This window comes from Pipistrellus hanaki (assembly GCF_964339955.1).
Source record: "Pipistrellus hanaki genome assembly, chromosome: 21".
Classification (NCBI taxonomy): domain Eukaryota; kingdom Metazoa; phylum Chordata; class Mammalia; order Chiroptera; family Vespertilionidae; genus Pipistrellus; species Pipistrellus hanaki.
The window spans coordinates 1,443,185-1,467,841 of record NC_140523.1 but is presented as its reverse complement, the minus strand read 5'-3'; the positions used below and the strand labels follow the sequence as shown (position 1 = coordinate 1,467,841).

Below are 24,657 nucleotides of genomic sequence, written 5' to 3'. Positions count from 1 at the left end.
GTCACTCAGCCTATCGGCTGGCACCTCTAGGCCACAGACCTGTGACGCCCAAATAATGTACTCATTGGTCTGGCCCAGCCTTGACCATCACAACTGATTCTGCCCAAATCATGGGCTCAGGGTCTCCACAACGCTCCTAGTGAAAGGACCAGTGGAGGTCTGGGGTGATCACCTGAGGAAAGGCCGAGGCTAACAAAGGAGTAGGGAACTCTTGAGACAGTGGCTATTTAGCAACCGCTATAAAAATATTTCAGTATTTGTGGAGTTTTTTGTTTGTTTGAATATATTTTATTGATTTTTTACAGAGAGGAAGAGAGAGTTAGAAACGTCAATGAGAGAGAAACATCGATCGGCTGCCTCTTGCACACCCCCCACTAGGGATTTGCCCGCAACCAAGGTACATGCCCTTGACCGGAATCGAACCTGGGACCCTTCAGTCTGCAGACCGACGCTCTATCCACTGAGCCAAACCGGCTTCAACTTTTTCAGTATTTGTTAAGTAGCCTTACCAGCCAGTGCAGCTGGGCCAGAGCTGAGCGCAATCAGCTCACACTCTTGAGAGCCAACTGTGAGCACCTTTTCCCAGTTCACGTAGTTACACCATAGCTCGCAGCCGGCCATAGTGGGAACATTTACACCATGGAAATTGGCAAGAGCTACAAAACCCCGCTCTCTCCCCACCGCCCACCTCCGATCCTGATGAAATACCAGCCACAGCCCCACACTCAGGACAGTCCCCGGACTCAAGAGAGCCTGGTGCCAGGCAACCTTCACACTCGTGTAAACCTCACAACAGCCCACATGTATGTCCTATGTGTATCCCCATTAAGCAGATGAGCAACGGAGGCACCCCGAGGTCAGGTGACTTGCCCAAGGCCACAGCCGTTAAGAGCTAAGTTCCAACCTGGCCGGAGAGCAATGAAATGCTTCACCCCTATATGACCCTGCCCTTCGCCTTCTTCGAAAGTTTCAGTGGGCTCTGGCTTTCTGTCAGCCACGAAAGCAGAACCCTAACTCCTCGCTGCAGAAAGCCTGGCTCCCTCCCTCTCCAGGGGAGATGGGGAGGCCCAGGGCGTTAGCAAGCAGCCCGCTCCGTGCTCAGGCAGACTTCTCAAGGGAGCGGGAGACCTTTGCATCTGATCTTGAGGCAAACCTCCCTCCCACCCCCCACCCCCACCCCGGCACTGTGCCTAATGGTGCCTTCTAAAACGCAAGGCTGCATTTTCATTCCCAAACCAGGTGGACCGTCCTATCGGTAATGAATGGGTTTCCGCCTCCCTGCTCAGGCTGCAACGGCCGGCCTCGCCCGCCTTCCCCTCCGGGGCCCTGGGGGCAGAAACCACCCGAGGTCCCAGGGAAAATCCTGGCCTGGCCCCAGGCACCAAGAGCGGCCCGCCCCGGCCCCGGCCCTGCTCAGGGGCAGAGGCCTCTGGGAGGTCCTGGCTAGCGCGCCAGGAGCAGATGGCCCGGGAGAGGACCGCAGGGCCATTTCCACATAATCCACAAACTTGGATGAGCTGGCGCTCCTTCACACGCATCGCCTTGTGATCCCAGGGAGAGCCGTGCCGAGCGGAGCCCGCCCGCCCGCCCCACAAGGCCCCGTGAGCTGGATGGGGGGGATGGGGGGGGGGGCGGTGTGTGTGTGCAAGCAGAGGCTGTCCCCAGGGCTGTGAGCAGGAAGGAAGGCCCGTAAGATCCCAGAGACTTCCAGAAGCGCCAGCTCTCCTGCTGGGACCAGGCGAACTCCATGTGGCAAAAGCCAGCAGCTGGGAGTCAGGATTCCCAGGGTCTCCCACCTTTTTTTTTTTTTTTAATTATTATTATTATTTTATTGATTTTTTACAGAGAGTAAGGAAGAGGGACAGAGAGTTAGAAACATCGATGAGAGAAAAACATCGATCAGCTGCCTCCTGCACACCCCCCACTGGGGATGTGCCCGCAACCAAGGTACATGCCCTTGACTGGAATCGAACCTGGGACCTTTCAGTCCGCAGGCCGACGCTCTATCCACTGAACCACACTGGCCAGGGTGCATCTCCCACCTTTGCCTCTGGTTCTGCGTGAGGCCTGAGACGAGAGACTTCCCCTCTGGGCCGCTTCACCCCAGAGGCAGAGAGGACGTGCGAGCACGGGTGATCTAAGGCGCTCCCCTGCTTGCCTGGCACATGCCCGGTGCTGCTCGCCAGATAAAATCACCCAAGGCCACTCGCTCTGAGGCAGCTGCCCGCCCTCATGAGATCTGCACTGAGGTCCCAGCTCTGCCGCCGCCGCCCAGGGGTGTGACCAGGACGAGGGCACTTCACTCCCACAGCTCCTGGCTCCCCTGGTCTGCCAACGAAGGACACTGCCACCACCCTGCTTTCCTCGGGCACATTATACCGGACACTGGCCCACGGGAGACTCCAGCACCATCGGCCTGCTCCGAGTGAAATATATTAAACCGGATCAAATATGTGTGAAAACCCTCGGATGCTGGTGTTATCGCTTTTCTCCTGGCTCTGTCCTCCCTGCCAAATTGCACGTCGCCTGCGTTCCCACACCCTCTTCATGATTCGAGCTCAGGTGCTAATGACTCGGTTAGTGACTGTGCCCGCCGTGCCCCCGCACACAGGGGGGCCCTGGGGACCGGGAGCCTGGGCTTCCCTACCCCTGGGGCGGCGCCTGCAGCTTCTGGCCTGCAGCTCCCCGCTTCTCCCTTGGTCCTCCCCTCTCTCACCAGTACCTCCCAGTGGCCAAACCCAACTGGAATCCAGTAGCAAGAAAGCTTGCAAAAGGTCATTTTCAGGGCTCAGCACCCCCCTCAGCACGTGTGCACATGTGCACACGCAGGCACACACACACATTGCAGGGCTCAGCGGGGAAGGGAGGGCACGGATCGGAGAGCCACAGGCAAATGACCTGCACGGCGCGTGAGGGGAATATTCAAGCATCTGTGTGACGTGAATGCTCAAGGCTGTTTGGTGCGGGAGGGCATCCGTGTCAAAGGTGTGTGAGTTGTGTGTGTGTGTGTGTGTGTGTGTGTATCGGTGTACGTATGTATCCGACGCATTGCCAGGGACTGTATAAATGTGTGCAAGGAGCAAGCATCCCAGGGTGTGTGTGTGTGTGTGTGTGTGTGTGTGTGTGTGTATGTGATGAGAATATCTGCAGCTCTTGGAGTGTGTGTGTGTGTGATGTGAATATTCAAAGCCCTGTGACATGATGTTCAAGGATGTGGGGGGAGGAGGCTGTGCGTGGGGCTGTGCGTTGGAGATCGGGGAGAAACGGGGATGGCAGAGAGGGAGGGCAGGGGTGTTCTCCCCGGACGTGGCAGGAAATGCCGCCTGGGTAAAGACGGATACGTATAAAACACTCCTCACTCTCACGTACGCACAACCACGGCTAAGAGATTGCTGTGCGTCAGGTCTGACTACAGTATATTTTTGACAAGCATGCTTTTCCAGCCAAATGAGTGCCATTTGCTTCGAAGGAGTCACCTTAAAAAAAGCCAAACTCTGATTTTATTGAGGGTGAACAGAGTTTGTGGACCGGCTCTCGGTCCGTTTACATGCCCTCCACGAAATCCACAGCCACTGTTACAAGCATCATATATTCTTAGTGGCTACGGCCGGGATTACCCAGCTTCGTCACTTCATCGCTGGCTTGACCTACGAGCGTTGCCAACAGCCAGGTCTCTCCCCTTTGCGTGGAAAATGCTAACTTGCCACCCTGTGGGCCCGGCCTCCTTTGGGTATACGGGTTAAAGCAGGAGAGCCACTGCTTTGATGGTTCGCTGCTGCGGGCGGGAGGGTGCGGGCAGCTACGGAAACAACGGGGAACCACACGGATCCCACAGTCACGTCACGTGCACGCTGGACTTTGATGAATGCAAAGCGTTATCCTGGGGTTTCTACAGGTGACGCTAGTGATCTTTCCCTTCCACTGGGGACAGCTCGCTGCCCCGGGCTCCAGCTCTCAGGAGGGTGGGCACTCCACCCGGGACCCCCAATGCCCGTCTGTGTGTGAGCAGCTCGTGGCGCTGAGGTCACGTGATTTGGAATCCCCTTCATCTTCTCCCAAACTGCCCTCATTTGGGCCTTTCCTGGGGGGATGAGAAGAAGGGGCACAGACCTGCAGTCAACAGCCCCTCGGAGGTATGGGAATCCTGATATTTTATACTGCATAGACCCTCAACGGGATAATCTTGTGCTCAACCCAATAATACCCCAGGGATGGCCCCATCCCTGGAGGAAACTGGCCACGGTAGATCCTCCCAACAGGCCTGCACCAGTCACCACGGCGATCCTTTCTAAAAGACAGCGCAACGGTAACTGTGCACGTGATCTGTGACTTACGCGTGGGCTTCTGTTGTGTTTTATAATTTTTATTGGTTTTTAGAGAGGAAAGGAGAGGGGAATAAGTTGACTTGTTCTATATGTTTGTGTGTGTGTTTGTTTGTTTGTGTTGAGACAAGGCCACCAAAAATTTTGGCTGCCTTCCCCCCAAAATAAAAATGGGGAGAGAAAGAGATTGCTCTCCTTGTCTATGCAGTCACTGTGTGTGCCCTAACCGGAGATGGAATCCACATCCGTGGTGTATGGGGATGATGCTCTAACCTAGGGGTGTCGAACTCAATCAGAGAAGGGGCCAAAATCTAAAATCCAGCCTAAATCGCGGGCCGAATGGTTTACTGAACAGTCATAAACTGACAATGTCATAAACTGACAGCGGAGTGCAGTGATGACAGCGCGGTGCGGGCCACATTGCAAGGCCTGGCGGGCTGGATTTGGCCCGCGGGCCGTGTGTTTGACACATGTGCTTAACCAATGGCACTACCAGGCTGCACAGGCTTTAGAATCCGGCCCCCGGCAGGATGGGGCTCCTCTGTAACAAGAGCCCACAGAGCTCACTGTCTTGCCTCCAAAGAAACAACCCTTAGACTCTCTTGGACAATGAAGAACTCAGGACTGCCCTGGCCGGTGTGGCTCAGTTGGCTGAGCATCATCCAATGCACCAAAAGGTTGCCGGTTTGATTCCTGGTCAGGATACATGCAGGAGGCAGCCAACAGATGATTCTCTTTTACATCAATACTTCTCTCTCCCTTTCCCTCTAAAGTCAATAATCGATAAACACACATATGTATGATGTTTTAAAAACCTTACAACACTGTAAAATTCCCACAGGCAGTACACTCCAGCCCCACAGAACTTCCCTCAGGCCTCTGGGGGCACGTGCTCCTCCCCCAGCTCACTCCCCCATTTCTCAGGCCTCAGCTCAGCCCTGAGCAGTCCTCCCTGCCCGGTTGGGTGCCCAGCACACATCCCGAAGGCATAGTTCGCCTTTGCTGATTGGTGGGTCTGTTTCTTGCCCCGCCATCATGAAGATATTGGCAGGAATATTTATTATCGTTATTATTATTTTTTAATTCTCATCCGAGATTATTTTTTCCATTGCTTTTGAGAGGGAGTGGAAGGGAAGGAAGGAAGAAAGGAGAGAGAAACATCAATATGAGAGAGACACATGGATGGGTTGTCTCCTGAATGCACCTCAAATGAAGCCAGGGACTGAACCTGCAACCCAGGTACATGGCCTTGACCAAGAAGCCCCCGACCCTTCAGTCCATGGGATGACACTCAAACCACTGAGCAACACTGGCCAGGGCTGGCCAGGAGTATTTTCATCCCCATCTTCCCACAAGTTCTTGTTGAATGGTAACTGCAATGTCTTAGACCTTCACTTTAATGCTGAATAGTCCCAAATGTCAAAGAATTCTCCCCATGTGGCCATTTCCCAGGGTTCCTCCTACTGCACTTCAAGCTTCTGCCCGTCGCTGACAGGAGACTGGCCGGAATGTCCTGTGTAAGTAAGATATGCACTTGAAGACTCCACCTCTCTTCATTCCCGTCTCCAAATTCAGCAACTTCTGTCTCACTGCCGTCTCCTCCTCCAAATCCTCTTCATGTTCTCCCAAAGTGCTCCATCCGGGGCCTTTCAGGGGTCCATGACCCTGCAGCAGGTCCTGAAGGACAGGTGTGCAAACTCTAGGATTCGAAGGTGATCGTCCAGACAGAGTGAGCAGTGGGTGGCGTTAGGGCCACATAGCTGAGTCCAAACCTGTGAGTCTAAATCCAGAGTCCCTTCACCTCCCTGATTGGCACATGGCAAGAGGAGGCCTCCACACACGGCTGAGTTGGGGTTCGAGTGAGGCGGAGTAAGGGGACGGGCCCCCCAGCTGTCCTGGCTGGCTACACGTCCGCTCCGGGCTGCCCCTCCGGCCACAGAGCAGGGCACTGGGCGCTCTTCTCCAAGGCAGGGACCTCGGGCCAGGGCCTGCAGAGCTGCAAGGGGCCTGGTTGTCAGGCAAATCCTGCCACCTTGTGGCGTTCGTGCTTATGAGCCCAGCCCACCAACCCTGGAGCCCTGCCCTCCCTCCTCTCCCTCCTCCAGGCTCCTTAGTCTGGGGGTATCCTCTCTGGGCCCCGAAAACCCCAAGGCTCCCTAGCCTGGAGGTGCCCCCCCCAAACCCCGTACTCATTTTGTCTTCCCTAATAGCATTGGGGCTATTTTTCGAATGGAGAACCTGGAGGTCTCTCCCTCCCACGTGCCCCTTCTCAGCCACTCAGCAGCGGCCTGGGGCCTGGCTAGCCAGGTTCTCGGGATTCAGTGGTGTTCACGCACTGCAAACCCTCCCCAAACCTGCCGCCAGCTTCTCTGGCCCATCTGAGGATGGCTTGGGGCGGAGTGGCTACGGTGCACGTGTGTGCACACATATGCACCTATTCCTGGCTGTTCCCACCCCACTCACAGGGGACCGCCCAGGGCCAGCCCTCCCTGCACCTTCACAGCCACACCTGCTCTGGCCCCGCCCCTGGGAGCAGGGGCAGAGCAGTTCCCTCCTTCGCTTCCTGTGGGGCTGAACCTTCCAAGGCAAGTGGAAGGTGACTGACAGCCGGGAGGAATGACTGGCTCCAACCCAGGCTCTCCAGGAATAAAGGGGGGGTCAGGGGGGTGCCCTAAGGTTTCTGGCACACACGGTTTCGTCTTGCTGGGCATGCCTGCAGCTTAGCGCTCTGAGTGGCTGGACTGGCAGCCTTTCTGCTGTTTCTTTCTCCCCTGCTGGGGTAATAGAATGGGCCGGTGGGTCTACTCTGGCTTTAGTGCCCCTAGGCCTGTGCTAACAGTGGCTCCGGATTTCCTGGCCGGGGAGGGGGGGGGGGAGGGGCATGCGCAACCCGCTGGCTCTGAGGATGGGGCTGGCCTGCCACCCACGCATGTTGAGATTGGCCGCGGAATGAACACGCAAATGTCCAAATTACCCATGTCCCTTATCAGACAAGCCAGACAGGAACTCCTAGTTAACGCAAAGCCTGGGAAAGGAGAGAATGGGAGATGAGAGAGCTGAAGATGATATAGCTGAATCCAGAATGTAGGAGCCTAAAGCCGCTGGAAGGAGGAGGCACTTGCTGAGTGTCTAACAAGCCGTGCACAGTGCTAAGTACCGTCACATAAATTCCCACATCCTCCGAGACAGTCTCATCAGCGTCTTCCAGACGAGAGGGAAAGCGGAGAATGGGGAAGAGCTAGCTTTGCACACAGACCGGAGCTCATTTTGGAGTTACCCTAAGCAAGTTAAAGCGTCTCCCCGGGTCTATGTTCTCGTCTAGAACACAGGGATGACGTGATGCCGCCCCGCTGGTGTGGATGGAAATGTGTGCTGCAGGTATGGGCCTACCACTGTGGCTAACAGCGAGAGTAGCTGTACCCTGCTGAAGGTCATAAAGTCAAACCCAGGTTTTCTGACTCCCGAGTTCAGTACTCATGGGGAAAGAAGCCAATTCAGGCCCAGCTGGTGTAGCTCAATGGTTGAGTGGTGACCTATGAACCAGGAAGGAGTTCATGGTTTCAGCTGGTGTAGCTGGATGGTTGAGTGGTGACCTATGAACCAGGAAGGAGTTCAGGGTTTCAGATGGTGTAGGTCAATGGTTGAGTGGTGACCTATGAACCAGGAAGGAGTTCAGGGTTTCAGATGGTGTAGGTCAATGGTTGAGTGGTGACCTATGAACCAGGAAGGAGTTCAGGGTTTCAGATGGTGTAGCTCAATGGTTGAGTGGTGACCTATGAACCAGGAAGGAGTTCAGGGTTTCACCTGGTGTAGCTCTATGGTTGAGTGGTGACCTATGAACCAGAAGGAGTTCAGGGTTTCAGCTGGTGTAGCTCAATGGTTGAGTGGTGACCTATGAACCAGGAAGGAGCTCAGGGTTTCCCACTCAGGGCAGAAGCCCAAGTTGCCGGTTTCATCCCCATTAAGGAGAACGCGCAGGAGGCAGCTGATCAATGATTCTCTCTCATCACTGGTGTTTTTCTCTCTCTCTCCCCCTTTCCTTTCCTTTTTGAATTCAATAAAAAAAAAAAACAGCCCTTGCCAGTTTGGCTAGGTGGATAGGTTGCGAGCTCATTCCTCAGTAGGGAGTGGGGAGGAGGCAGCTGATCAATGATTCTCTCTCATCATTGATGTTTCTCTCTCCCCCTCTCCATTCTTCTCTGAAATCAATAAAAAATATATTTAATAAATAAATAGAATAAAACAAAAGAAACAGAAAAGAGGAGAATGAATTATTCCCTAGGCTAGATTGATACTTCCATCTATCAAGTAGAAAAGGAGAAAATGGTTAAAAGAAAGAAAACTATACAGATTTTGCACACACACACACACACACACACACACACACACACACACGCGCGCACGCTAGAAGCTGTCACGGAACACAAGGCTTTTGGGTTCATTTCCTTGCTTTCTCCCCGGCCCCGGAAGCCAGCTGACTCACGACAGCAATGTGACACCCAACCACCAGCCTGGAGAGAGAAGGGAAAGGCACCTGGAGCTGGCCCTCCGTTCACAGAGAGAACCAGTCCTCCTCCCAGGACAAACCAGCCAAGACCACACAACGATCAACTCATTTATTTCTCAGAATCGTTTGCTTCTTGAGATCCCTGCAAGGACGGGGCAGCCACCAAATGTCCGTGAGGCCCCAGCTGCAGACTTGTCCGAGCGCCGTCCACCGGCAGCGGGTCCATCAGAGGTCCAGCAGGAACCTCCGCACCTGGGCCAGGTATTTGGGGTGCAAATAGTCCCCCAGCTCCTCCTTGCTGACCCACACGTGCCGGCCCTTCTTGGCCTGGGAAAAGTCTCCCGTGAGGAGGAGTGCTTTGAAGAAGAACACTTTGGCCCCGAGGCTACTTTCTGTCCGCACTGCCTGGGGGAACTTGAACTTGTAGTGGCCACAGGGTGCATTTCCCAGGAACTTGGCTTCCATGTTGTGTTCTGAGGGAGGGGGAGAAACAGAAGTGCAAGATGAGGACACACCCACCTGTCGATCCCGGCCAGGAAAGAGTAAGAGAAATCTCGGGGAGTGAGGAAGCCCCGCGGTCACTCCTGAAGAGCCGAGGCACTGGGTCCACTCCATGAGCCAGGCTTCTGCTTTCACGCTGAAGCCAGTGAGGCAGCTCCAATCCCACCGGCGCTGAGCTTCCAGACTCGGCCCCGTCACCGTCTGCTGGTGAAGGACCAAGTCACTGGGTATCTAGAAAGCAAACTCATCAGCCTTCTAAAGGAGCGTCTCACGGAAAGCACGAGAGGGACCTGATTTGACTTCTGCAGGGTGAACACACCATAACCAAAGTTAAAAAACAAAGGTAGGTATGTACGTCCTGCAATGTGTAACCAAGGGCTTAATAACCCCATCCCGGTTATTGCAAAGGATGGAGCAATGATGGGTTACTGAAAGGCACGTGGAGAACGGGCGAGCTAAACAAGAAAAATAAAGCTGCATCTCGGCCCTCGTGTCAAAACTGATACCGCACAGGCAAAAGATTTAACAACAGAGACTTGAATTTTTCACTAGAATTTTATTAATTTTTGATGGCTTCATGGATATTTAATAATATTTCCTGAATGTTGCTATACTTTTTAATTTTTCATTAAAAAAAAAAAAGACCATAAGAGTAATTTATTTTCTGCATCATTTTTAAGAGAGGAAGGTCTAAACAAAACACAAAATTCAAAAAGACATTTACATAAAAATTAAAATTTTCTTCCAATGGGGGAAAAAAAACATAAAAAAGTCAAAGACAAAATAACAAACTAGAAAAATATTTCAACACATTCAACAGAGAAATACCTTAAGGTATAAGAACTACTTAGAAATCAATGGGGGGGGGGGAGTGGAATCTAAAAGAAAAATGAACAAAGCATATGAACAGGAAGTTCACATGAAAGTCAGTATCAGACTCATTAAAGTAGGCTCAATCTTATGACTAAAGAAACAAATCAAAACGACAACCTATTATTACTAAAGTTCGAAAACTGAGCGGTACACTGCTTGCCGAGGTTAAGAAAACACGGGTTCTCGACAAAGGATGTAAATGAATATGATTGCTCTGCCTGGCACGGTATCAATTTTACTTACACAGCCCCTGTGATCTAGCAACTCTGCCTGCCCGTGTGAGCAAAGATGAGTGTACAAGGATGTTCACTGCCCCTTTATTTGTAAAAGCGACAGGCTGGTTGAACAAAAGGCAGCACATGCACATGTGAAATAGCACGCTGGTATTAAAGTCCGATCTATGTCTCCGCGTACTGATATAGACAACTCTATAGAAGAGGAGAAAAAAATAGTATGTGACTGTATAAATATGCTCTGTGTGGGTAAAAGAAACAGATACCATATGTGCAGTTCTAAAAACATACCAAAGCTGCCGATGGCGGTTGCCTCTGAGAAGGGAAAACTACTTCTTACCCTGCGATACGTTTACTAGACAGTTTGATAAATTTTTCACCATCTACAATGAATTGGCATTCCCCGTATTAAAAAACAACAACACTATATACAAAATGTTAATAGTGGGTATCAGTGAGGGGTGACATTATCTGTATGTTTCTTTGTATCTTTCTGAAATTTCCACTTATTTTCTATAACCTGGGGAAAATGGGTTAAAAAGTAATCAAATCAAGATAATAAAAAAAAGAAACAGTTAATTGCAAACATCAGCAAAGAATCTGAATAGGTAGTTCATGGAAGAAGAAATACAAACAGCCAATAAACATGAAAGGATGGTCCATCTCACCAGCAATTAGGAAAATGCCAATCCAAAAGCAATCATTTTTACGGACTGGATGGGTACAAATTAAAAGGGACTATTTCACGAAGGTGAGGCCTCAGCAAACAGGGACTTCTTTACTCCTGAAAACTGCAAATGTGAGGCTCATTCTGCAGGACCACTGGGCACGGCAAGGCCCCCCTCTCCAGGCCCCCCCCCACAATCTGCGTGCTCCCTCTCCTGCCGGCCACACAGGCCCCCAAGGGAAAGGTACTTAAGATGGTGGCAGGGCCCATAAAGTGGTTGTGCACTGATCCTGCCAAATCCACTTCCTCAAAAACACTTAGGAGGTACCTCCTGGGGCCGGAGACTCTGCTGAAAGCTGGAGGCTGGAGAGAAATAGATACAGCACGTACCTTCAAGGGGGTCAGAACTCTGGCTCGGGAGGGAAACGTGTTAATAAAGTGAAAGAGCATATCCTCCACCAGCACAGAAGCTCCCAGGGAGCAGGAGCAATGTCCTGTGATGTCATCACGGTGACCCCACTGCCGGGACAGGGCCAGCAAACGGAAGGCAGGATGTTTGCTACCACCGAGTAAGGCACACGCAGTGCAATTCATTGTAGATGGTATGCAACCTCCCCACCCGGAGGCCTGGACAAACTTCCACCACAGTATGTTTGACGAACGAGCAGAGACTTAAAAGCTGAGCAGTCGGACCAGGGCGGAGTAAAAGCAGCCGATCGGGGACCAGCATGCGTCCAAGCAGAGGTGCATGAAAGATCACATTATTCAAGGAATGAAAGGTTTGCTAGGTTAGAACTCAGACTGCACGTTCATGAGGCGAGACGGATGACGGATGAGCTGGCGATCAGAACAGAAAGGAGTTGCAGGCCATGCTTGAATGTCCCAACTTCTAAGGGAAGTCCTGTAAGGATTCTAGGGCGAGAAGCCACAGGGATCTGTGTCTGAGCAAGCTCATTCCGGCCGCACAGAAGGGTGTACACAAAGGGGAAAGGCATTCGGAATCGACTCCACCCGTCCAGTGCAGCGGTTCTCACACCATGATGTCCCTCCCCAGCTGTTACCTGGCAACGTCCACATGGTTTGGGTTGTCATTTTGGTTGTCAGACTACAGGGGATGGGGATGGGGATGGGGATGGGGATGGGGATGGGGATGGGGATGGGGATGGGGATGGGTACAGGCCACAGATGCTGCTAAACACATATTCCGTATGTGTGTGTATTATACTGTATTCTTACAATAAAGTAAGCTAGAGAAAAAGTTATTGATAAAACAATACATTTACAATATTATACATACTTATTCAAGAAAACCAGCATATACGTGAACCCGCACAGTTCAAACCCATGTTGTTCAAGAATCAATGTACTAAGTTTAAAAATTTCAGCAGGACAGACACACACACTCTCACCTCATCGAAGACAAATCCTTACCTTTACACCGTCCTCAGTCACCTTGAAATCCTCTGGCTGAGACCAAAGGGCACCTCACGGGGTTGAGAGGGAGGAGGGAACTCACCTGCCAGTGTAGCCAGGGTTCGCTCAGCTGTCGCTCGGAGGGTCTCCCCCGGCTCCCACTCTGCCTGGGGCAGCACCCACACATCCTGGTCTCCAAACTTCTCTTTGACCAAGAGAACGAGGTTCCTGTCTAGCTTCCGGTGCAGTGAGGTCCGGTCATTCTTTTTATCGGCTTCTGCGAAGAAATGGGGGTCAGAGGAGACGAGATCATGTGATCTGCCAGAGCCAAGGAGATCAGAGCTTTACAGTCTTCCTTTAGAGCCACAATGCTTGCTCTCAACAAAACTTAAGGAGTCCCTGTCCATCTGTGGTTGTGCTTTCTGCCGTTTCAGTCACTGGCGATCAAATCATAAATGGAAAATTCCAGAAATAAACTAGCCAAAAGCTTTACATTGCACCACATTCTGAACAGCATGGTGAAGTTGGGTGCCATCTTGCTCCATCCCTCCAGGGATATGAGCATCCCTTTGTCCAGCCTCTCCAGGCTGTTTGTACTCTGGCAGTCAGTCAGCCATTTCAGCTATCAAACAACTGTCCAAAAACCCCTATTTTACTTATTCATGTCCCCAAAGGACAAGAGTAGTAATGCTAGCCATTCAGATATGCCAAAGAGAAGCCCTCAAGTGCTTCCTATGTGTGAAATGGTGAGTACATTCCAGATAAAGCTCAGGGAGCTACTGGAAAAGGCTTAATTTCCCCCTCTCTCAGTCCAAACTAGGAGATCAATTCAGAAAATATTTCTAAAGTTTAATTAAGAAGGCTATCCCAACATCTTTATCTCCTATTCAAAAATACTATGGACCTTAAAAAATTATATTAGGGGCAGATGTGAGGAACTGGGGGCAAAGTTATTTTTCTCCCCCCTGAAAGACGGATGATTTGTCATTTGCAATTATCTGTGACTTAAAACACTGAGCAGGGTTTAGCAATTGTCTTTGGCTTGGGGACCAGAATACTCTTCTCCTCGCTCCCTTTTCTTCTGAAAAGGACCGCACACCTGTTATGCGAGCTCCGGGTTTGAACTGCAGGAATTTCTGCTCCCACATTTCTTCCAAATCCTGTACCAGCAATATATTCTGTTCGTCTTCATCGTCATCGAGGTCGGCTTTCCTCTTTGCCAGGCGCTGGGCTTCGTCCAAAGCACGAAGCTCGTGGTCTGAATACCGGCTTCTCTCTATCTCGATCTGGGGAAATTAAAAGAGGCAAAACAAAACAGAGTTACAGCACACTAGACAGACTCAGAGGTTTACCACCCAACACAACCAGACATACAATCACAACACCACGGGGAGCGGGGGCAGGGGGACACAGAGAAAGCATTGTGGGCTTGAGTTACATTTGCTAAAATGTGATAATGTGATTGGAGGTCAAGATGGTGAGCAGCAGCCTGGCCAGCATGGCTCAGTGGTTGAGCGTTGACCTATGAACCTGGAGATCACGGTTCAATTCCTGGTCAGGGCACATGCCCGGGTTGTGGGCTCCATCCCCAGTGTAGAGTGTACAGGAGGCAGCTGATCAACAGTTCTCTCATCACTGATGTTTCTATCTCTCTCCCTCTCTCCCACTCTGAAATCAGTAACAATACAGTTTTAAAAAAAAAAAAGATGGCGAGTAACAGAGGCCACGCTGCAGTCATGTCAGTCTTTGATGAGAACCTCACGCACCAGGGACTTCTGTGGCCCATGGAGTTTACAGACGCCAATCTTTCTTCCTAGTTTCCCTCCGGGGAGATTTCCTAATCCTCCTTCCGATCTCAGTTTAACCCTTTTCACTCCGCTGTCCCCTCTCAGGGGACATCGGAATTCTAGCATATCACTCGGATGTCCCCTCTCAGGGGACATTGCAGTTTATTAGTGATTACGGGGAATTGAGTTAATTCAATGCACGTTTCGCAAAGTAGCGTCGAGTAGCTGGTAGCCAATGTCCAGAATGGTTCGGAGTAGCTGGTAGCCAATGTCCAGAATGGTTCGGAGTAGCTGGTAGCCAATGTCCAGAATGGTTCAGAGTGCAAAGGGTTAAATACCACTTTCTTGGAGAGAGAAGCCTTGACACCTCACATAAGATTAAAATTAGGGGTCCCTGTTAAACTCTCTAACAGTACTGTGCATTTTCCTTCCGAAACATCAACTGAAAGTCTTTTTTGCATTGAATTGTGACTGGCGATGGAAAGCAGATTTATTCTGAGAATCCCAAACATACAAAATCATGGGTTGATGCAGGTCAATCAACATCGACTGCAAGGCCAAGTCGCTTCGGAAAGAAGACAATGCTCTGAGTTTGGTGGGATCGGGAAGTGTGGTGTATTATGAGCGTCTAAAACCAAGTGAAACCGTTAATACTGATCCCTACTGACAACAAAGAATCAATTTGAACCAGAACCAGAATGGGCCAGAAGACTCTGCAAAGTAATTTTGCTTTATGACGACGCACCATCACACACTTCAAAACCAGTTGAAGACACCTTAAAAGATCTTGCCTGGGAGGTACTGAACCCACCCACAGTATCCACCAGACCTTGCTCCTTCAGATGACCACTTGTTCCGATGGGTGGCACAAGCATTTTCTGATCAGCACTTCAAAATGTACAAAGAAGTGGAAAATGGGGTCTCTGAATGGTCTACCTCAAAACAAGAAAAGTTCTGTTGGGAAGGTCCCCACAAATTACCTGAAAGAGGGGGGCTGTGTGTAGCTATCGATGGACATCACTTTGAATAAAGCACTTTTGATGCTTCTCTTGAAATTATCGTGTTTTCTTTAATTACAAAATCTGCACTTTTAACCGGTTAATAGTCAATCCGAAATACTAACCGGTATACCTAGTCGTGTGATTAATGATCTGGTTCCCTACTGGCCCTCTCCACCCGCATTTAGCGCTGTGTCCGTGCACAGTGAGTGCTCCGTGCTCCCCAGTGATTAATGAAAACCCTTGGCGAGGAGAGGAGCACACTGAGCACACAGCACTGCACGGAAGCTTTAGCTCCCAGCAGCTCAGACAGGAGCCATTTCCGGTTCTGGAGAAGCACGCCGCCCCTCGGAGACCCTCACCTCTACACCCAGTTCCTGCCCCGGGCTCCTCACCCGCCTCTCACGCCCACAGTCCTGGGGGGAGAACGGCGGGCTCTCTCACGGGCATCTCGCAGGCGGGCTGCTGCCCTCTCCTAACACGCCTCCCTGAGACTTTCTCCTCAAAAAAAAATCCCACACAAAGACCGTCTCCTCTCCAAACCGCCAACTCTGACAGCGACCGAGTCCGTCCCGTTTACCACCGCTTCTGAACGCAATCCCAAAGCAGTGTCTCCAGAGAGCTAGCAGCCTGAGGAGACAATAAAGGAGGCCGAGGAAAGCAAACTGCCTTTCACTGAGCGCCTACTATGCACCGGAGCAACCACAAGAGGCAGGTGCCATGTTTGCGGGTCAAGTGCACTGAAGTTCCGGGCGGGGAGGCAGCTGGTGCAAAGTCACACAGACTCACTGGGGCCAAGAGCCGGGATCGAACCCGAGCCCGCGCGCCTCTTATGGGGTTCCCTGACGGCACCCCGAGGCCCCGACCCCGCGCCTCAGGTCTACCTGCTGGAGCAGAGCCGCCATCTCCTCCTGCAGAGGCGTCAGCGCCTTGGAGACCACGGGTGGCCGCTGCAGGCACAGCGCCCCCCACAGACGCCACGGGGAGCCGCCGCTCGAGGGGGCGGCCGCCAGGGTCAGGCCGCGAGGCGCCGGGCCGCCGGCCCACAGCGGGCGCCGCCAGCCCCTCGCCAGCCTCAGCAGCGCGCGCGCTCCGGGCGCCGCCATCCCTGCCCTCCCGTGATGCACCGCGGCCGCGGCCCGGCCAATCCCGTGTTCCCACAAGGCAGCGCGGGGACGGCGCGTCCGGAAGGACCGGGATGAACCATTTCCATGCGGGGGGGGGGGCGAAGGGATCCTGTTAGAATGTAGGGGAAAGAGAAGAAACTCCCAGCTGAAAACCACGGCGATTGTTACTATGGAGCGCACAGACCGGGATAAGAGACTTTAACGGGCCCGGCGAAGGGGAATCAGGTGACTTTCCCTCGGGGCTCCCCCCCACCACGGGCGCTCATGGTGCTGGCGCCACGGACGGGAACTCGCTGGGGTCAATTCAAGTCATGCAGGCGGTAAAGAGCGCGGGGTCTCGGCTGCTGAGGTCATGGGCTTGGCCGCTCACGGGCAGGTAAGGGTGATCGCCCCTCCGAACCCACAGCCACCTCCAGGGTACGCTCCTGCTCTCGTCCCGGGAGCCATGGGGACTCCGGCGGGCGGCAGGCCTGGGGACCTCAGCGAGCTGTGGGTCCCCGCAGGATAGCGGCCCGGGTGCCCGCCGCCGCCATCCACACCGGCGCCCGGCGGCTGCAGGACGCGGCGGCCAAGCAGAAGGTGGAGGAGAAGACGGCGGCCCCGACCCCGGCTCCGGCTCCGGCGGCGACCCCGGCTCCGAGCAGCAGCAGTTTCAGGTGAGCACGGCCGCTTCGGTCCAGCCCTCCCGAGGCCCGCACCGCCCTCCAGAGCCCGGGAACCGGTGAATTCCCAGCTCTGTCACTTGCCACCTGTGCCACTTTATGGGAATGAACCTCTAAGCCTCCGTTTTCTCGACTACAGTGCTGGCAGAGATTGTGAGAATCAAAGGAGATGAGACTTAGCACAAAGTGGATGCTTGGTGAGCGTGTGATGAATGAATGAGTGGATGTCAGAGGCGCACCGTCAGATCAGCTCTCTCCGCCTCTGAGAGGGAGCGCAGGTCGCACAGATTAAGCAAAATGGGAAGAGAGAGGGCGCTACTCTATGGTGTTGATGATTCTACACTTTGGGTCTAAGATCGAGGGAGATTCCGTGCTCAGCCCTAGGGACTTGCATCCCACCCCTGCCACCACCTCCCTGTGCTAGGTGCACTTCACATCCACTTAACAAGCATTTACTGAGAACCTACTATGGACCACGCGCCCATGCCAATACAAAACACCGCTCCTCCCCACAGCAGGGGGGACAGACCTGCAAAGGTTTTCACCAGAATCTGATGAGTGATAGACGGGAGGTGAGAGCTAGCTGTGGGAAGTGTGAAGGAATGCGTGTCTAGCTCCCGAGTGTATCGGGTGAGACTGCAGAGAACTAAGTGTGGAGCTGATAACCTGCACCGAATGGGAGTTCAGCTGGGCCAGATGAAAGGGGTTGTTTTAGGCAGAGCTAACAGGGCATGTGTGTAAAGGCATGTGGTGTGAAAGAACATGGGATGTTCAGGTGTGTACCTGTGATGGCAGATGAGGTCAGCAAGACAAGACAGCAAATATAAAACAAGTAAAACCTGGGAGTATGACAGACGGCAGGAGTGTCTCCGGTGTTTATAAGCAGTACGACCAACATGGAGGGAGGAGTGGAAACAGGAGGTGCAAGCAGAGAGGCCAGCAGTGTCGTAGACACACGGGGCTGCCTGAGATCATCATCTGGACTTCAGCTTTTACTCCGATGGGATGGGAAGCCACTGGAGAGATGTGAAGAGGGTGGATGCAATCATGCTTACATTTTTTTAAAGAGTCCCTTTGGCTGTTGTGTTGACATTGAGCTGTAGGGAAGCAAGAATTCTAAGCAGTCAGACCATTGAAATAATCCAGGCAAGAGATGATGGTGGTGTGGACCAGTGAGAGCTGTGAAGGTTGTATGAATGGTTGGACTGGTTCATTTAGAAAGTAAAACCAATGTGGTTTATTAATGTGAGGTGTGGAAAAAAAGGAGAGGAATGGAGGAACACTCTCAAATTTGGGGCCTACACAACTAGGAAGATGGAGTTGTTAAGATGGGAAAGACTACAGGAGCCTGGGATTGGCTGGCTAAGCTGGAGATACTTAATTAACATCCAAGTGGAGATGGGAAGTTGGCTGTTAGACATGGAGTTCGGGGGACAGATCTGGGCCACACATACATGATGAGACAAGATCATCAAGAGAGGAAGAGAAGTTCAAGAGTAGTCCAAGGACCGAACCCTCCAGCCCTTTGACATTTAGCGATTTGGCAGATGAGGAAGGAATCAGTGAGAGAGACAGAAAACAGGTAGTGGAGGCAGCCGATCAATGATCTCATCATTGATGTTTCCATCTCTCTCCTTCTCCCTTCTTCTCTGAAATCAATAGAAATAGATTTAAAGAGAGAGGGGTAGTGGGGGGAAAACCTGGAGATTTTTTTTTTTTTTTTAATGTGGTTCAAGTGCAAAGGTCAGTTATGTCAAATGCTGCTGATACGACAGGTTGACAAGTTGATACGACAACTTGCTCCTTGCAATTAACTTTGTAAGTTGGTCAGTGACCTTGAGCTCAGCATTTTTGGGGTGGGGGTGGGGGTGAAGGGGGCTGAAGTCTGACTGGAGTGGGTTCAAGGAGCATAGGAGACGGGAAGGAATAGCGGGCACAGTTAGATCTGCTGTAAGGGTCACAGAGAAATGGCGGTAGCTCAAGGAGGCTTGTGGAGCGAGGGGTCTTTGTTGCTTTTCGGTGGGGGGGAGGCAGCCTCTTTTGCTGATGGGCGTGATGCAGCGAAGGGGAAAGAGCCATGAAGCCGGGGCGGAACGCTGCCGGAGAGATGTCCTTGAGAGGCGCACACACAAGCGAAGCATCGAAACAGGAGAGAATGCAAAGCCTGCGGGCACGGATGTTTGGAACGGGAGCCGGAGGGAACTCTGATGCTTCCATTCCTCCCTGAAGGCTGTCAGCGAGGAAGCAGGTTGGGGGAGACAAAAGAAGGTATGAGGCAGTCATCTGGCAGACCGGAGGCACGATTGAAGGGGGATGTACTGTATGATTGCCAAGCAGAGCTGAGGGCCCACTTGATGTCAGAAGCCATTAAAATAAAGAATGGCTCTCAACCTGGGGCCGTTTTGCCTCCAAGGGGACTTTTAGCAATGTCTGCAGACATTTTTGATTGTCACAACTTGGGGGACATTAGGTAGTAAGTGGGTAGAGGCCGCGGGATGCAGGACAGTCCCCCACAACAATGAATGATCTTATTCAAAATGTCAGTGGTGCTGAGGCTAAGAAACATGGCATAGGGAGGCCAGTCAGCATTGCTGTCTGTTCTTTTCCAGCCCACTGTGCACGCACAGGCTCAGAGTGGCTGGAGCGATGGCTTTAACCAGGGTTAGGGGTTTGCCAGGAGTGCCATGAAGTGGGTAGGGGTGAAGGGTGGGCACTGAGGGTGTGTGCAAGGGAGTGGTTATAATGACTGGCCATATAAGTTACCTGAGGTCGGGGCAGAATGGAAAGCATAGGTGTGTCAGGGAAGGGAGAAGCTGGCAGGATGGGTGGGACTGAAAAGTTCCCGGTGGAGACCCAGTGTGTGCGCCAGGTGGCGGCGGCCAGCGTGTGATGCTAGGAACCCAGGTTGCGATGGGGTTGCAGGTTTGGTAATGACAGGGCTAGTTCCCTCGGGAGTACGTAGCCGGGGTAGGATGGAGGACAGGATCACGGGAGAAAGGGAAGTCAAAAAACAGAAGCCACGGGTTGGAAGGCTCTTACTGAAAACGTACATAATTATGACAGGAGGAGTGGGCGTGAGTTCCAATCACCGCATTTTTCTACATCTGTCTCCGTTTCTGAGTGCCGATAGCGCAGGTGGGAAACAGGTTGAAGACCCTGAGACAGGGCCTCTGCCTTTGGGGCGCAGAGCTGAAACGTACCCAGAGGAGATTCCAGCGTCTGCCACATGTGTCGGGGCCCCGGGACTGGACTGGCCTAGGGATCAGCAGGGAAAGGACCCTTAGCCGGGAAAGGTGGCTGGTGTCCGGCGGCTGATGTCCATCCTCAGCCGTGCAGAAGCGATGCCATGTGCGCTGGCCCCGGTCTAGGTGTCCATGGTCTGAGGATGGCTGTGAAGAGGCGGCAGCCTGTTCTGCTTCTGTGCAGTGAACCGCCGGTTCCTTTGTGCATTGGTCCTGGGAGGTTAAATGGCTCAAGTTCCAAGTCCTTGCTGGTTCACAAACCTGTGGCTTGCAAGCCACCTGCGGCTCTTTGGCCCCTTGAGTGTGGCTCTTCCACAAAATACCACGGCCTGGCTGAGTCTACTTTGAAGAAGTGGCGTTAGAAGGAGTTTAAGTTTAAAAAATGTGGCTCTCCAAAGAAATTCCAGTTGTCGTCCTGTTGATATTTGGCTCTGTGGACTCATGAGTTTGCCGACCACTGGCATAAGGCATCGCACTGGTCCATTCAGACTTTAGTCGGCTTAATTGTCTTCACTCCCATGTCCATGGAGGAATTTATCAATGGGGGAAGCGGTTATGTTTTAAACATGAATGTCATCTCGGCCTCATTCATGTGTGTAGGCTGATAAGCCAGGAACCTGCTGAGGTGCTCAATCATCTCTCAAGATCAGGCCTAGCAGGAGAGAATTCACTTGTAACTCTTGTATCCCTGTGGGTTTTGTTTTTTAAAAATATCTCTAGGGAAGTGGGTAGGGCTGAGGGGAGGACTGTTCTCAGATAAGCGTGTATTTTCTAAACCTCAATCTGTTGAATTTCATGGCAGGAGCAGGTACAGACAGAGACCTGATGTGCACGTGTAGGCAGGGGGCAGCAGCGGGTGCATTCACATCTCAAGGGCTTGATGACAGCTGTGTGTGTATGTGTGTGTGTGTGTGTGTGTGTGTGTAAAAGAGAGCACAGCATGATAACAAAGCTCTGAACAGTTCCCAGAGAACCCTGTGTCCCTGTTCCTACCACAGTTTCTCCTTTTGAAAAGGAGTGCTGACCTAGGGCGGCCAGAGAACAGGCTGGGCTGAGATCGCAAAAGACTGTGAACTCATTGCAGTGTCTGTGCCAGTGTTCTTGGCCCCGGGCTCACCTGGGATTGGCCTGGGGCGTCGTAGAGATAAGATTCCCGGGTCTACCCGTCACAGTAACAGGTGCTTCTGCTGTTCACAGAGCGAGCCATTGGGCTAGGGTATGGGTTGCAAACTACATTCCCTGGGCCAGATCTGGCCAGTTGCAATAAAGTTTTATTGGGACAGCGACGCACATTGATTCACTGTTGTCCTACATCCAGCCATTTTTACGCTACAAAACCTCGTGGCCAACAAAGCCTGGAATATTTACTCCCTGGCCCTTCACAGAAAAAGTCTGCTGACCTCTCTTCTAAGGGATACTGGATTTTTTTGGTAGTAACGATAAGTATTACTGACGTTTTGTTGCCCTTTTTTTAGAGACAAGGTGCCATCTGCAGATGATGAGATAATAGGGGTTTAACTGTATTTTTAAGTTGCAGAAAGCGGATCCTACGAAGGATTGAAAGTCCTGGTCTGGTTGCACCAGGAGGGACAAGACGGGCAGGAGGATGGGTTGTATCTCAGGGGCAGGTCGGGGGCTGCTGTTTTCATTGAGTTTGTCTGCACTGCTGGGTTATTCTCAACTCTGGGGTGGATTTCTCTGACTTTAAAAAAAATGTAAGGACAACTTTCCATTCAGTGTTCTCATTGCAGCATTTACCCGCCAGTCCCAGGCCAGGAGAGCCCCCTGCGGTGGGCGGGGAAGAAGTTTGAGGAGATCCCCATCGCCCACATTAAGGCCTCCTACAACAAGTGAGTGGGCAGGGGGACACAGGGGCAGGTCCGGGGGGTTCCTCTCCCCTCCGCAGGGAGGGCAAGGTGGTGTCTGTGTACGTGACCCCCAGACCCCCTCCTCTTTATGACGTTCGCTCAGATTTCATGAAAATGTCAGCTTGGTTGGGCGTATCCTATTGCTGAGATTTGCTTTCCTGCAAACGGGTCTGAGGTCAGGGTGCCAGCATGGTGGGTTCTGGGGAGGGCCGGCTTCTCGTGGTGCCCTCACACGGTGGATGAGGGGCAAGGGAGCGCTCTGGAGTCCTTCTATAAAGGGCACTAATCCCATTCATGGGGGCGCCACCCTCACGACCTAATCACCTCCTAAAGGCCCCACCTCCAAACACCATACTATTCGGGGTTAGGAATTCAACGTGAATGTGGGGGACACAAACATTCAGTCCATAACAGAGCTCCCTAGACCACATGACCTGCCAGTTTTCAGTGTCCTTAGGGAACTGCCTCTGACCCTCCCCGGCGCCCCCTATAAGAGTTCAAACAGCATGTTACCGGCTCCGTTCCGAGGAAAAGCAGCTGGCTTGCCTTCTCCCTCGGGCTTGTGAGGACTTAGGCAGGCGCTCTCTCAAGCCCCTGAGTGGTCCCTTTCCCCTTCTGTGCCTCCCCGGCTCTCCTAGCACCCAGATCCAGGTCCTCTCTGCCGCCAACCAGCCCCTTGCCCGCGCCTCCTGCGGCACCGAGGGGTTCAAGAATGCCAAGAAGGGCACGGGCATCGCGGCACAGACAGCGGGCATCGCTGCCGCGGCAGTAAGTGTTGGGGGGTGGGGAGGGGGTGGCAGTCCCTGGGAAGACGTGGTGTGGTGAAACCCTCACGCAGGACATGTCTGAGCTTGCACGTGGCAGACCTTTCTAGACACAGATTGGCAGTGTGCCGCTGCTGGCGTGTTTATGACCATCACTACTAGTACTGCAGACACTGGACACTCATTACCGTGAGTCTTCAGACGCAGGCACTGTCTGTGGTTTGAGCCAGTTCAGACAGACTGTGACTTGCTCAGAGCCACTCAGTCGCATTAGCTCCCTGCTGTGGTCTGGGACCAAAGCTTGTGCCCAGGGCTCCTGGGGGCCTGAGATTCTGCAGGCCCATCGGAGCGATGCTTAGAAGCTCCACTAGGTGGCAGTGCTGTCCTGGGCGAAAGGCGGTCGCCGCTGACTGGCAGTCTGTGACTCTAGTGCTGTCTGCCCGCACCCAGGCCATCGGGCCTGTGTCCTTGCGGTCTTCTCCTGTTTGCATTTGGGGTGCCTTCTCCCTGGAGCTCTTGCCCTGCGGCCCCAGGGGCAGGAGCTGAGACGTGGCTGTAGCAGCTCCTGCAGGGCACTAACCACTTGTCTCTCCTCCAGAAAGCCACAGCGAAGGGCGTGACCCACATCCGCGTGGTGGTGAAGGGCCTGGGGCCGGGGCGCTTGGTAAGTGGCAGTGGTTGTTTCTGAGGACAAACGGGGCTGGAGGGCAGGGTGGGCGAGGGCTTGGCTTCCTGTTACAGTCTGCTGAGCTGAAGGCAAGCCCAGGCCGCTTAGCTGAGCTCCGCAGACATTCACCGGGTGGCCGCTGGGTGCCAGGCCAGGGGGACAAAAAAGTGGGCCCTGGGACCATCCCAGATGGGACTCAGGACAGACGAGCGGCTGCACAGTAAAGCTTGTGCCCAGGGGCTGGGAGCCCCCCAAAGAGGAGACAGTTCTGACTTTCCAAGAGTAGCGTGGCACTGCCCGGGTGAGGGGACATTCTGGGCAGAGGAACAACTTAGTTGTTAAAGCCTCTGAAGTGTGAGTCTGAGAGTGCGGGTCACGGGCAGCCTGTGGACGTAGATGGTAGAGCGCACACAGGCGGAGCGACAGGGGTGACCACAGTGGGCAGCACTGAGCACCTGGCAAGGGGCTGGGTTGCGAGGCCTTCGTGAGTAGGTATCAAAGCCAGGAACCTCTCCACTCTCCTGCCACCCCCATCCCCCTCGCCCCTTCTTGAGTCCAAGCCCTGCCTGGACCCACTAGGCCATCACTTCCGGCACCAAGCCGTCCCCCCGTCCTCTGCTCCTCCCAGTCTGCCATCCAGGGCCTGACCATGGGGGGCCTGGAAGTGATCTCCATCACGGACAACACGCCCATCCCGCACAACGGCTGCCGCCCCCGGAAGGCTCGCCGGCTCTGAGGGAGGAACCTGACCCTGACCCTGACCCTGACCGGGAGGCCCTCCTCCAGACCCGCAGAGAGCACCCCTCGGAGCTCCCTGCGGGGGGCTGTTGGCGGTGCTCAGCAGGAAGGGACAGTGCTGCCTCCTCGGACTGGAGACCCGCGTGCCCATCTTCTCTTGGACACGGGGATGGGGGCTGTGGCCCAGACCCCAACCAGTAACTGCTGCCCTGCCTAAAGCAATAAAAGATCTCTGCCATCTGAAGTGATTGTCAGACTTTTGCTTCCAGGCTGGCAAACCGTCACCCC

At 53.1% G+C, this 24,657-nt stretch overlaps 4 protein-coding genes across 6 annotated transcripts in view; 2 read left to right on the top strand and 2 right to left on the bottom strand.

The window, feature by feature from the left end:
• The window catches only part of TTC23 (tetratricopeptide repeat domain 23), a 995,109-nt gene that overhangs the window by 722,596 nt on the left and 247,856 nt on the right, over positions 1-24,657 (bottom strand). The gene's annotated exons all lie outside the window — the stretch shown is intronic.
• AEN (apoptosis enhancing nuclease) overlaps positions 1-24,657 on the top strand; it is a 111,348-nt gene that overhangs the window by 43,089 nt on the left and 43,602 nt on the right. The gene's annotated exons all lie outside the window — the stretch shown is intronic.
• Positions 8,924-16,444, bottom strand: MRPL46 (mitochondrial ribosomal protein L46). Its single transcript, XM_084869291.1, has 4 exons — positions 16,186-16,444; positions 13,616-13,802; positions 12,620-12,793; positions 8,924-9,302 (listed from the first exon to the last, which is right to left on the bottom strand). The coding sequence occupies exons 1-4, from the start codon at positions 16,405-16,407 to the stop codon at positions 9,055-9,057; spliced, it is 831 nt and encodes a 276-aa protein (XP_084725417.1). The 5' UTR covers positions 16,408-16,444; the 3' UTR covers positions 8,924-9,054.
• Positions 16,478-24,612, top strand: MRPS11 (mitochondrial ribosomal protein S11). Of its 3 annotated transcripts, none has more exons than XM_084869289.1 (6): positions 16,478-16,804; positions 16,932-17,084; positions 22,084-22,182; positions 22,839-22,968; positions 23,563-23,628; positions 24,260-24,612. In XM_084869289.1, exons 1-6 carry the CDS (start codon positions 16,740-16,742, stop codon positions 24,365-24,367), a joined length of 621 nt encoding a protein of 206 aa, XP_084725415.1. In that variant the 5' UTR covers positions 16,478-16,739; the 3' UTR covers positions 24,368-24,612. The 3 variants fall into 3 exon arrangements, with proteins under 3 accessions (XP_084725415.1, XP_084725414.1, XP_084725416.1); XM_084869288.1 differs by having other exon boundaries at positions 16,572-16,804; positions 24,211-24,612; XM_084869290.1 differs by having other exon boundaries at positions 16,572-16,804; positions 24,186-24,417.

Excerpts from the sequence above, each read along its gene's own strand:
- MRPL46 (XM_084869291.1), bottom strand. The coding sequence starts at position 16,407 with ATGGCGGCGCCCGGAGCGCGCGCGCTGCTGAGGCTGGCGAGGGGCTGG. Across the intron at positions 12,794-13,615 it reads ACCCGGAGCTCGCATAACAG|AAGCCGATAAAAAGAATGAC; the intron begins GTGTGCGGTCCT and ends ATTTCTTCGCAG. Across the intron at positions 9,303-12,619 it reads AACCCTGGCTACACTGGCAG|AACACAACATGGAAGCCAAG; the intron begins GTGAGTTCCCTC and ends CCCCTCCCTCAG.
- MRPS11 (XM_084869288.1), top strand. The coding sequence starts at position 16,740 with ATGCAGGCGGTAAAGAGCGCGGGGTCTCGGCTGCTGAGGTCATGGGCT. Across the intron at positions 17,085-22,083 it reads CCGAGCAGCAGCAGTTTCAG|CATTTACCCGCCAGTCCCAG; the intron begins GTGAGCACGGCC and ends TTCTCATTGCAG. Across the intron at positions 23,629-24,210 it reads GCCTGGGGCCGGGGCGCTTG|GCCATCACTTCCGGCACCAA; the intron begins GTAAGTGGCAGT and ends TGGACCCACTAG.